The sequence below is a fragment of the Protomyctophum parallelum genome (assembly GCF_964188405.1).
Source record: "Protomyctophum parallelum genome assembly, chromosome: 19".
In the NCBI taxonomy this organism is placed as follows: Eukaryota; Metazoa; Chordata; class Actinopteri; order Myctophiformes; family Myctophidae; genus Protomyctophum; species Protomyctophum parallelum.
The window spans coordinates 22,656,975-22,669,704 of record NC_139717.1 but is presented as its reverse complement, the minus strand read 5'-3'; the positions used below and the strand labels follow the sequence as shown (position 1 = coordinate 22,669,704).

The following is a 12,730-nucleotide window of genomic DNA, read 5'->3' as shown; positions in this document are numbered from 1 at the left end:
GTGCCCTTTGAGAGTGGTTTTGAAGGAGTCAAGGGATTGTCTTAATGGCTGTTGGTAGGGCGTTTCCGCAATTTGGTGTTGTGGGTGTTACTGTTAACTTAACATTAAGGAAGTATTTAGACAGGTAGCCTATATGGTAGCTTGGTGGAGTAGCGAATCTTGTGGACCAGACCCATTGCAATATGCGCTGGACTCTGTCGTCAACCCTAAGCCATTCCAGCCTGTCAAAATGGGCAGGGGTGAGGTGGGTTCGGGGAGTGAGGCCAAGTAGTAACCTGACCAGATTGTTTTGGGAAGTCTGGAGCCTTGTTTTAAGGGCCTTTGAGGTGCTGTGATACCAGGAGGTGCATGCACAGTCGAAGAATCCTGGCTTGTACGAGGGCTCCTGCTCCTCCTGTTAGGGTCTTCAATGAAAGGCGCCTCTTTTGGCTTGTTTTCATAGACCCGGTTGCTTGTTTCTCACGCAAGAACTGGCAACATTGCCACACTGGGAGGTTTTATTTACGTACGGACGGCAGAGGAAGTGCTGCGATCTACAAGCTCACAACGCGTCCCGTCGGCGACACGATGTGAGCTTGTAGATCGGCTAATTTCAGCAAGGCTGGATTAACCCTATGATGAACCCGCTTGCACGGTGAACTAAAGTAAACCAAACACGCAGCCTTCCTGTTGATCTTTGTATGATGATGATCGTTCTATGTAAAATGTCAAGTGTTGGTATCGCTTCTATAGTATAGTTCCTACGCTCTGCACCACATCTTCATCAACGGGTTTAATTAAGCTTTTAAATGGAGCTGCTACTACACCTGGCAGCAGGAATGTGTAGTGTTGTGTTTTGGGTTAGTACACTGCTGCTGGGTGTCTGTCCACTCGCCGTGGGTGCAGCGCCAACCACTCCAAAAAACCTGCACCCTTCTTCGTCAACCATTGGTGAGTTGAACTATAACTTATTACATCTGATCCATTGTCTCAGTTTAGTCAGTTATCATGTCTTGATTTGATTTGAAATGTTTCTTTTGAATAAGGCAACTTTAAAAACAAATATATGCTAATACGAATAAGAATACGAATAACAGTACAAAGATTGCATATTCAAAAAGGAGTGAGAAGAATCATATAATTGCTCCCACCCCTTCCCCATCAATGAATACAACAATCCACAATCGTACATTACATTACAATCATCATTACATGCAAATGTCCTTTTTTTAAATCAATAAGGGTATAAGGCATTGTTACACTGTTCCATTCTATTCATATGTTTTGATCAATAAAAAGGCAGTGACCTGCTTTGACCAGATAGCATGTCCTGCTTCTCTCTCTCATTTCATTCCATAGGTAAGCCCCTCTTAGCCCCTCTTAGCCCCTCTGTAAAGTTTTCTGAAATTTAAAGTTTCACCACTCCATGCTGCTCAATGTTTTGCCACTCAGTCTAGATGAGGTGGACGTGTCCTGATGGGAAAATCATGCATGTGCATACTCACTATAGGTATATTAAAGTTAATTAATAGGCCTATTAGCTATGCTTCATTGTTATCCATGATGATTGTTATCTATGATTTATGAGGATTTCCAGTTTTTGGTTATATAGTAGTAGTGTATATATTTTGTACGTCTCTACATGTTCTGATGAATTGAAAAGGGTGGACCCTATAGTGTGATGCTTTATGGTGTCGTCCACAGTTGTATTGAGTTGTGCCTGAAATGTACTGTAATTCTCCAAACTGTTAATACATATTTCAATCAATCAATCTGCAGTGTTGGGCAAGTTACGCTGATGCCCTTGTATGGACATATTGATATTCTCTCTCTCTCTATCTATCTCTCTCTCCCCCTCTCTCTCTCTCTCTCCAGGAAGGTTCTGGCACATCACAGACCTGCACCTGGACCCCTCCTTCCACCAGGGGGCTCCAGACCCCACCATGGTGTGTTTATCCTCCAAAGGGGCCGCTGCCGCTGGTGCCGGGCCCTACGGGGACTTCCTATGCGACTCGCCGTACCGCCTCATCCAGTCGGCCTTCCGTCACATGACCCAGGTCACGCCGCAGCCTGACTTCATCATCTGGACAGGGTTTGTGTTTGTTTGTCTGCTTTTGCCCATTTAGAAAAAAGTCTTCTGAAAGAATATATATTCAAATATTTGTGCCGCATTTTCACAGGTTTTTCAAAAATAGCAGACCTACAAGCTCGTAGTGCGCCACTCGGTGGTGCGCTATGAGCTTGTAGATCTGCTATTTTTCAATAGCTAAAGCATAACATAATGCTAACACCAAAAGGGGTTCCCGCCCAAAATGCGTTAAAGACCTGTGTTTCCCAACCTGCGGCCCCTGGCCCCCAAATATCCGCTTTCAATATGTTGTACAAAATCATACGCTTGTAGATCTGCTAGATCGCCGATTAATTGAAAATGGATGACCCTTATGTAAACTAGTCTTTGTGCTCGTTCTGGTTCTATCCTCAAGTAGCAGTTTTTGTATTGACCTGTACTTTTTTTTTTTTTTGATATTTTAACAAATATTTCAACAGAGCAATGCATTGATATTATAAATAAAACGTGCTTTGCAGGGACAGTCCTCCTCATGTTCCAGTAGATGAGCTGTCTACAGACATGGTGATCGAGGTGATGAGGAACATGACAGACACCATCACACACCACTACCCCAGCATGGCTGTGTACCCTGCACTGGGAAACCATGACTACTGGCCACAGGTAATCAATCAATCAATCAATCTTTATTTATTCATCCCATACGTGGTGCACTCTTAGTTTAGACTAGTCATTGGTTAGACATGGGTTAAGGTTAGGTATCACATACAGATTAAATATTTCTAAAATGCAATATAAATGTATGCAGGTCAGCCCCACCGATAACAGGAGATTGATTTGATGAGGCTGTGTGTGTATTGAATTCATTGACTAGTTAGACTAGTTTCCATATTCCTATTTCTGGGGTGCATACTTAGGCCCAGGCCACACGTATCTGGATCTTTTGCTAAACGCACATTTCTTTGTGCGTTTGGGCCTTTCAGCTAAACGCAAAGGCATTTTTGGCCACTCAAACGGAGGTTTTTGGAAAGATTTTCAGATATCCGGATCAGTGGAGCTGTGTAGTCATGCGAAACGGAGCTTTTGAGAAACGATGATGTCACCGCTTATTAGCGCATATCATTTTTACTATAATTAGGTGAGAAATGCAGCTTGTGCCTGCATGGAAACTACGGATATCTATCCGATTGCTCATGTTTATATATCACTGTTAACAACTTTAAAACTTAACATACAGTATGTTGCATCAACTGCAGCGAGCAAAGGCTCTGCTCTGCTGCATCCAATAATAAATATATCAGCTATAGTCCAGTGCGGACTGGTGATTTCATCGAGTGACAATATGTTAATTGTGGACTGCAGAGAGAGAGAGAGAGCTGCACATGGCTCTCTCCTGTTTAGGTAATAAAGGGCGCACCCTTGACTGCATTTGTCACTGTGTCTGCATGCCGACAATGCGCGCGTGTGAACTTCTATTAGCCTACATTATAACGTGACATTTATTATACACCTCGAAAATATAGCCACTCTACAAGCTCACAAGTGGTTGTGGACACTTCTATAGGTCTGACTCTGCTATTATTTACTGTGCAGGACTTGCCAAGTCGCCAGAGCAATGGTAAAGTGTCTATCATTTTTCAATTAGGCTATATGGAGAGAAAAGTCGAGAGTCAGGATTTGGAGATTTAAGCACATAGTGTGACATGCTGACAGACAATGAAAGAAACATGTTCCTCTTCCACTCACAATTTAGCTGGCTTTTAAAATGCGGTACTTATTCCTTCATTAAAAAATATGATTGGCACCTCATATAATATAGCCTGCAATTTCAATAATAATTTGAACCTGCTACTGCAGTGATTTTATCCTGTGTTCAATGCGTTTCTGCGTTTGTGTGTGGACATAGATATCTCTGTCGTATGGCCAGGGATGTTTTCTAAAACGGAGGACGAAAATATCAGTTTTTCAAGTAGTGTGGCCTGGGCCTTGGTTTAGACTAGTCATTGGTTAGACATGGGTTAAGGTTAGGTTTAGGTGTGCTGCCCCGTGGGAGGTGAGGGTTTGAGATAGGCTTTAGTTGTAGGACTAATGACTGGTCTAACCAATGACTAGTCTAAACTAAGTAGTGTCTAAACTAAGTACTGCCCTGTACCCCCTATTTCCACCTTTTGACGTCAGGATCAGATGCCAACCAGCACTAACAGCATCTACCAGGCAGCCGCCAAGCTGTGGGGACGCTGGCTGCAACCCGAGGCCTTGCTGACGCTGAGAGAAGGTATAAGCACAGTGGACTATTGTTAGCACTAGTAGTTGATTTTATTGAGACATTTGTAATAATTCTTCGGTGGCACATACTGTACGGTGATTGGCAATGTAGATATTAATTTCTTATTGCAGGGCACTGTGATCAGCATTTGGGGGGGCGGGGGGGTGTGCAGCACGTGTGGGCGTGTGTGCAGCTTCAGACGTGTGTGTGCGCGCGTGCGTGCAGGTGGCTTCTACTCTCAGCTGGTCCGGCCGGGTCTGCGCGTGGTCAGTGTGAACACCATCCTGTACTACAGTCCTGACCGGATCACCGTCAACATGAGTGACCCTGCAGGACAGTTCCAGTGGCTGCAGAGCACCCTGGAGACCGCAGAACGCAGCCATGAGAAGGTAAGACAACCCTGGAGACCGCAGAACGCAGCCATGAGAAGGTAAGACAACCCTGGAGACCGCAGAACGCAGCCATGAGAAGGTAAGACAACCCTGGAGACCGCAGAACGCAGCCATGAGAAGGTAAGACAACCCTGGAGACCGCAGAACGCAGCCATGAGAAGGTAAGACAACCCTGGAGACCGCAGAACGCAGCCATGAGAAGGTAAGACAACCCTGGAGACCGCAGAACGCAGCCATGAGAAGGTAAGACAACCCTGGAGACCGCAGAACGCAGCCATGAGAAGGTAAGACAACCCTGGAGACCGCAGAACGCAGCCATGAGAAGGTAAGACAACCCTGGAGACCGCAGAACGCAGCCATGAGAAGGTATAAGAACCCTGGACGGGGTGCGCACGCTTATCCGACACACCAAAGGTCCGACATGCGGAAAACACCTGTCGCTCCCGAAATGGATTGGTCCGACATGCGTTGCGGATTAAAGCCTGTACCCTCCTGGACACTCCAGCCATGATAATAAGAACCCTGGACACTGCACAACACAGCCATGAGAGGGGGTGGTTTAACGTCATTAATGCACGCCGAAGTTAAACCACCCCCTCTCGTGTAGTATTGCTTAATTCCACTCTACCTTTTTGTATTTCTTTAGCCTCTTGAGTGTAACACAACACTTGTAACAGAGTAGTTCTATATTTTAGCATTAATACTTGTAATGAAGTCAAAACATTGTGGTATAGGTGTATATCATAGGTCATGTTCCAGTGGGGTACCTGCCCTACGCCAGGAACACCACGGCCATCAGGGAGACTTACAACCAGAGACTCGTGGCCATCTACAGGAACTACAGCCACGTCATCGACGGACACTTTTATGGCCACACCCACCGAGACAGCGTCATGGTGCTGCTGGACCACAGAGGTAACGCACGCACGTTGATTCTGTCGGGCTAAAACCATAGAGTAATAATAAAAGGATAGAGAACGAACCGGAGCGAACGGTTTGCTGAGCGGTCTTGATATCGGAAGGTCGCTAGTTCGTATCCCATGGCATTGAACCCCTACCATGAAATATTCTATGAGCAGGGCCTGGCTGTAAACAAGTTATTGAGCTTAGTCCAGTTACCCTGGGTAAACATAGTACCTTTCCTCCCCCCCCCCCCCCCCCCCCCGCTATATTAATTTCAATAGAAGTTGCTCAGTGGCGTTTTGAAGAACCCGGAAGACTGCCGGAAGTGCAATTATAACTCAATGGCTCGAGTGAGCGGGAAGTTAAGCCCGGACCTCAAACGTGACCGTCATGAACGTCCGTCCACCTCCTCCGTGAAAGTGCTGCAGTGCCTCTGTTTGCCAGTAGGTAGTGCCAGCTTCAACGTTGGATAGCCTTACTGGGGGCTTGGCTAAAACTATGACGAAGGTATCCGTTAACCGAATACAAACACAATAAAAAATAAGCTATGATGAGACTACAACTATGACTAAATATATTGACAATTTTTTCAACAAATTAAAAACTAGACTAGGACTATAGTGGTGAAGAGATCCAGTAGAACTAAAAGACAGGTCATTTTATACACTCTGAAAATAGCAGATCTACAAGCTCACAATGTGTCGCAGTGTGACGGGTTGTGAGCTTGTCGATTTCTCTATTTTCAGCACGCAACCAAGTGTAATTATCACATTTTAGTCGATTAAATCAACTGTAACCTCATGATATTTAGTCGACTAACACTAAAACATTTCAGGTGACTAAAATATGACGGAAACTAAATACAGTTTCATTCAAAAGACTATGACTATGACTAAATCAAAATCGACACTGACAGACGTACGCAGACGTACGCACATACTCCACTTTGTTCTCATGCTTTGGTTAAATAAATGGTGGGTTCCATTTATATAGTGCGTTTATCCAGAGCGCCTTACATAGATCGTGCATTACATTCTCACACACACACACACACACACACACACAGTCACACACACACACACACACACTAACTCTGGGGGAGCCCGGGATCGAACTGGGAACCTCACAGTTTTCCCATCTGGCTGTTCTACCCCTGCTCCACTACACCCCCTTTGGTTGTGTTGCAGGTAAGGCGGTGGGCTCTCTGTTCGTGTCCCCGGCCGTCACGCCCATCAGGAGTGTGTGGGAGCCTTACTCCAACAACCCCTCCTTCCGCATGTACCACTATGACCCCCTGCACTACACTGTGAAGGTACGCACGCACGCGCACACGCACACACGCAGCCACGCACGCATACACACACACACACTATGACCCCCTGCACTACACTGTGAAGGTACGCACGCACGCAGCCACGCAGCCACGCAGGCATACACACACACACACTATGACCCCCTGCACTACACTGTGAAGGTACAGTATGCACGCACGCACACACGCACGCACACACATACACACACACACACTATGACCCCCTGCACTACACTGTGAAGGTACGCACGCACGCAGCCACGCAGCCACGCAGGCATACACACACACACACACACTATGACCCCCTGCACTACACTGTGAAGGTACAGTATGCACGCACGCACACACGCACGCACACACATACACACACACACACACACACACTATGACCCCCTGCACTACACTGTGAAGGCACACACACACACGACCCCCTCCACTACACTGACGGTAAGCACGCACTCACACATTTACATGTATTCTGGGGACATCAACCTTTTAAGGATGGTGATTTTATTAAAGGACCAACTTCGCCCATTTTCAACCTATCGTCACATACTTGGACCTCACTAATGCTAAGTCTCACTCACTGTGTCTCAGAGGAGGGCTGTGGACAGTTCAGAAACCCGCCTACCATGTGACACCATCGATGGGGAATCAAAGCTAATAGAGAAACCGCTGACTTTCTATAGAGCGCCGAAGGCCTGGCGTCACTCGCTCGTCCCCTCGATTCCCCTGGTTCGCAGAAGTAATTTCTCTATGGAGAATAACATGGGCTCATCTTAAAATCGTTTCATATAAGCATTGTGGTCCAAAAATAAAGCAGCTGTCTCTGCGTTATTGTCATGGAGGTGTCTCTGTATCATTTATGACAGTCAGTCACTCATAATATGAGTGACTGACTGTCATAAATGATACAGAGACATATATGTCCATTATATGATAGTCTGTTTCTACTGAAAATGTAACTAATTCAGCAGCAGTAACATTAGCGTTTTCTCTGTCAGTTGATTCTTCATATCCATATGAGTGAAGTGGCCTGGATGATTTGTTTATTTTTCAAACACTTGAGGCGATCTAAAATACCCCTATGGGGATTACAATGCAAATAAAAAGTACATGAACCCGTGTATTTGCGCCCTCTACCGATATTGACGTCAGACTTCGGTGCTCAATTCCTGGAAGGCAACACGAAAATTAAATGTTGCTTGAAATTACCAAACCCGTCTACTGGTAGGCGGAAATGGTGCCATGTTACTTATAATGAGCATAAGTGAATGCCAGTTATACGAAGAAAAAGTTCAAAATGGATGAAAGGAAAGCATGAACTAGTATGAATAGGACATTTCCCTGAGCGTGTCTCCATCTCCCCCCCCCCCGAAGGACATCTGGCAGTACTTCCTCAATCTGACGGAGGCCAACGAGAAGCAGACTCCCGACTGGAAGCTGGAGTACGTCATGACCGAAGCTTTCGGACTGGCGGACCTCGCGCCAGAGAGCCTACTGCAGCTGGCACTGAGCCTGCGACTGCCACAGACCAAGCACTTTGACACGTACTTCCACCACTTCATGGTGAGCTACGACAGCAGTGAGCCGTGCGAGGGAGACTGCAGGCTCACGCAGGTGTGTGCCGTGCTCTACCTGGACCAGGAGTCGTATGGCAAGTGTGTCACAAAGGGACTGGAATGGAGCTTGTAATGGACTCCAGTGTTGCATTTCGTCGACTAAAACTAAGGCGAGAAATGTCCGTCGACTACCTTTTTTCACTGACGAAAACTAAATGAAAACTAAGCTATGACGACTAAAACTATGACCAAATATACTGTCAACAAATAAAAACTAGACTAAAATGTTAGGAAGGGACTAGTGGACAAGAGATCCAGTAGAGATCAAGTAATTTTACACATGGTTGCATGCTGAAAATAGCAGATCTACAAGCTCACAACGCGTCGCAGTGTGACGCGTTGTAGATCGGCTATTTTCAGCAAGTGTAAAAACATGGCATTACGACGGCATCAAGGCCTGCCAAAATACATTTTAGTAGACTAAATGAACTGTATATTTAGTCGACTAAAATCTTATATTTAGTCGACTAAAACTAGACTAACAGTAAAACATTCCAAGTGACTAAAATGTGACTAAAACTAAATTTAAACTATTCAAGAGACTATGACTAAAACAAAAATCTGCTGCCAAAAACAACACTGATGGACTCTTGCACAACTCGTCCCATATAGCAGTGGTTCCCAAAGTGAGGAACCACTGCTATAAAAAAAAACGTTAACGAAAATGAGGCAGGCAAAATTGGCACATAGACAGCGTCTGGACTCTGGAGGATGAGTTTAATGCCAATGATCACAAAAAGTCATGGGATACTATGAAATCTATGACAGGAATGTCAACCCCAACAAAACCTATTGTGACTGAAAATTAACTTGTCTTTTCTAATGGCCTAAATACCTTTTTTGCCAGATTTGAATCATTGGACAATTCCTCAAAGTGTACTGAAATAAGGCTGTAACACCTGCCCCCTCAGACAGAATTACCATCACTGAAGAGGATGTAAGGAAAGTGTTTTAGTGTACTAACACAAGGAAAGCTAATGGGCCAGATGAATGCAGTGCTTTTCTCCTCAAAAACGTTTCATCTGAGCTGGCTCCAGTGTGGCAACCAATATTCCAAACCTCTCTTTGTCTTGGAAAACATCACACATAAAACCACTACCCAAAATCCAATGTCCAAAAGAACATAAGGATTATAGACCCATAGCTCTCACTTCAGTGATTATGAAATCACTTGAAAGAATACTGTTACATCTTGTTAGTATAACCAAAGACAAATTTGACCCCAGTCAGTTTGCCTATAAAAAGGGTTGCGGTACAGAGGATGCGGTTGTGACACTGGTCCACTTAATTACAAAACACCTAGATAAGTCAAATAAGAATCATGCGAGAGTGCTATTCTTAGACTTTTCTTCAATTTCAATACAATACATATATACTAGTGTCAAATATAGCACAGTTGGAACTGAATCCATACTTAATTCACTTGTATGCTTCTTTTCTTACTAACAGCGTACAGAGGGTGAAAGTGAACACAACCCTCTCATCAGCATTAACTACTAATGTTGGTGCTCCCCAGGGGTGTGTGAGCTCAGCTGTACTTTTCACCCTTTATACTGACAGCTGTCGTATTGAGGAATGCCTGTCTGAATGTCGCACTGACACACCAGACCAATACATTCTAAAATACTCAGATGATACAGTTTTGATTTCTCTCCTAGATAGTTCCAGTGATCCTGGACTGCACCAACACAGAGTAAATAAGGTGGTTGAATGGAGTGATAACAACACTCTCATCATTAAGACAGAAGAGATTGTTTTTGGTACACCACCAGAGATACACAGATCCCCCATTACTATTCATGGTGAACCGATCAACCAGGTATGTTCGTACAAATACCTAGGAGTAGTAATCTAAAAGGCAATAGTAATCTATTGTCATGGAAAGATCAGATTGATTCAGTGTGTAAGAAAACAAAGCAAAGAATCTACTTCCTTCGCCGTCTAAGATCCTTCGGTGCTAGTAGACGGATTCTTCTTTTGTTTTTCACTTCTGTTATGAGTGTTCTTCAGTAGGTACTGTACTACCACCTGGTATGGATGTTTGTCTGCAGCCCTAAAGTCACAACTGCTGCAACAACTGAACATTTGTTCAAAGATTGTTGGACAACAACTTCAGAAACTTTATACATCCACATATGATAACAGCATCCTAAGGTTAGCAAGGAATATCACCTATTAATACTAAGCATGTGTTGTATGGAGAATATAGGTTGCTACCTTCAGGAAGGAGATATATTGTACCAGCATACAATAAGGTCAGACTAAAGAGGTCCTTTGTCCACCAGTCGACCTTGAGGCTTGAGGAGATGTAGTAGACACAGCATAATCTAAGCGGTGGATATTGCTCTTGTCTTTATGTATGTAAATTGTCTTGTTCTTTGTGTTATGTCAAATCTGTGTATATGTGTTCTGCATACTTGGCTGCTGTGTCGCAAGACACACTTCAGTGTGAACTGACAATAAAGTACTATATCATACTATATCATATAGTGGCCCTCTGGAGTGAGTGTGGAAATATAGTGGCCCTCTGGAGTGAGTGTGGAAATATAGTGACCCTCTGGAGTGAGTGTGGACATATATATAGTGGCCCACACTCACAATAACAGATTTAACAGTTTAACAAACCACGTGCAACCCAACAGGGATTAAATGAATTACGCTCCTATGCCACAATTAATCCAGTCCAGATCTTTGTCATGATAATTATTCTTAAAGGATAAAATCCTTAAAGGTCAGGTGACCATTTGTTTCCCTTCTTTTTTCCCCTTACTTGCACCCTGAACTTTGAACATTCAGTGGATTTTCTGTGGTCTGGGTTTTTCTGAATAATTAGCCTCAACAAGTGCTCTGCTGGAAAGCTTTTCCCACTGCAGCTCAAAAGGTTTCAGAACACACAGAGAAAACCCCCAGACCACAGAAAATCCACTGAATGTTCGAAGTTCAGGTTGTTTGGGGGTAATTGAGGTCATATAGAACCTAAAAAAATAAAAAGCATTAAAAATGCATGTGTACATTTGTTCCTTAACTGATATTAAATGAGTAAAATAATTGTGGTAGTGCCTCCCATTTGGCATGTAATAAAACACAAACATCAAAACAGTAACATTCTATGAAAACATAAAAATAATAAAGTAAACCTAAATGGTTAATAATTAAGCAATATTACACGAGAGGGTGTGGTTTAACGTGATTATTGCCACGACAGTGATGCGGTAAGGAACGAGACGAAGTCAAGTTCCGCAAGCATCACTGAACCCAGTGTTGAGGTATTTGTACTTTAGTATTTCCAACTTCCAGTACTTTTACTTCAGAACATTTGTACTTTTACTCCACTACAATTATTTGAAAACTTTAGTTACTAGTTACTTTGGGGATTTTAATTTTGATCAGAAAACATACATTAACCACTTCAACCCTATACATTTCGGCCATTTGAAAATAGCTCACAATGCGTCGCGTTGCGACACATTGTGAGCTTGTAGATCGGCTATTTTCAATAGATTTTGTACACATTTTGAACTTGGGACATTCTGCAATATGAGTACTTTTAGTACTTTAAGTACATTTTGATGCCGATACTTTTGTACTAATTTCGTACTTTTACTTGTAATGAAGTAGTTCTAAATTGCAGTATTGGTACTTTTACCTAAGTAAAACAATTGAGTACTTTTTTCACCACTAGTGTAACGCCCCCAAAAATGTGCCATGTGAATTCATGACGTTGTGTCCCAAAGGCAAGAGCTCTACCTGCCGAGCTAACTGGACACAATCAGTTCTTGCAAATTGTTAACAGTAAAATCAGTCAGTGTTTTTGTAGCAAGTTGTGCAAGGATAACTAATGATAAAGGTGGGTATAAAGATAAATAAATTGACTGCGTATAAACCAGAAAATGTACCAGATTCGGATGAGGAGCTCAATGAGTGAGTGAAAACCAATGAAATGAAAGTCGGAAACATGAATTAAAAGGTTAACTGATTTTTTTTAAATTAAACTGCAGAAAATAAACAGCTTTGAACATTCATGAAGAATAACAAACTTGAAAAGTCCCAGTTCAGTTCCTATTCAGTTCTAAAGGGAAATCAGTCTCTCTCTCCTATTCCGAGAACCAGATTACCACAGTAGGGGGCGGAAGGGGGCGTTAAGAGGGTGTCGTGTCATTAGTCAGAAGGTTCATTGTTCCGAAATGA

The 12,730-nt window shown here is 43.5% G+C and overlaps 1 protein-coding gene across 1 annotated transcript; it reads left to right on the top strand.

Annotated features, from left to right (window-relative positions):
- Positions 1 to 690: 690 nt before the first annotated feature.
- smpdl3a (sphingomyelin phosphodiesterase acid like 3A) lies at positions 691 to 9,153 on the top strand. The gene is made up of 8 exons (XM_083790011.1): positions 691 to 930; positions 1,855 to 2,071; positions 2,566 to 2,710; positions 4,226 to 4,322; positions 4,539 to 4,702; positions 5,440 to 5,620; positions 6,796 to 6,920; positions 8,301 to 9,153. The coding sequence occupies exons 1-8, from the start codon at positions 789 to 791 to the stop codon at positions 8,613 to 8,615; spliced, it is 1,386 nt and encodes a 461-aa protein (XP_083646137.1). The 5' UTR covers positions 691 to 788; the 3' UTR covers positions 8,616 to 9,153.
- Positions 9,154 to 12,730: the final 3,577 nt, after the last annotated feature.

Bases quoted from the DNA above. Each gene is read 5' to 3' on its own strand.
- smpdl3a (XM_083790011.1), top strand. From the start codon at position 789: ATGGAGCTGCTACTACACCTGGCAGCAGGAATGTGTAGTGTTGTGTTT. The intron at 2,072-2,565 runs GTTTGTGTTTGT...CGTGCTTTGCAG, and splicing joins GACTTCATCATCTGGACAGG to GGACAGTCCTCCTCATGTTC. The intron at 4,703-5,439 runs GTAAGACAACCC...ATTGTGGTATAG, and splicing joins CAGAACGCAGCCATGAGAAG to GTGTATATCATAGGTCATGT.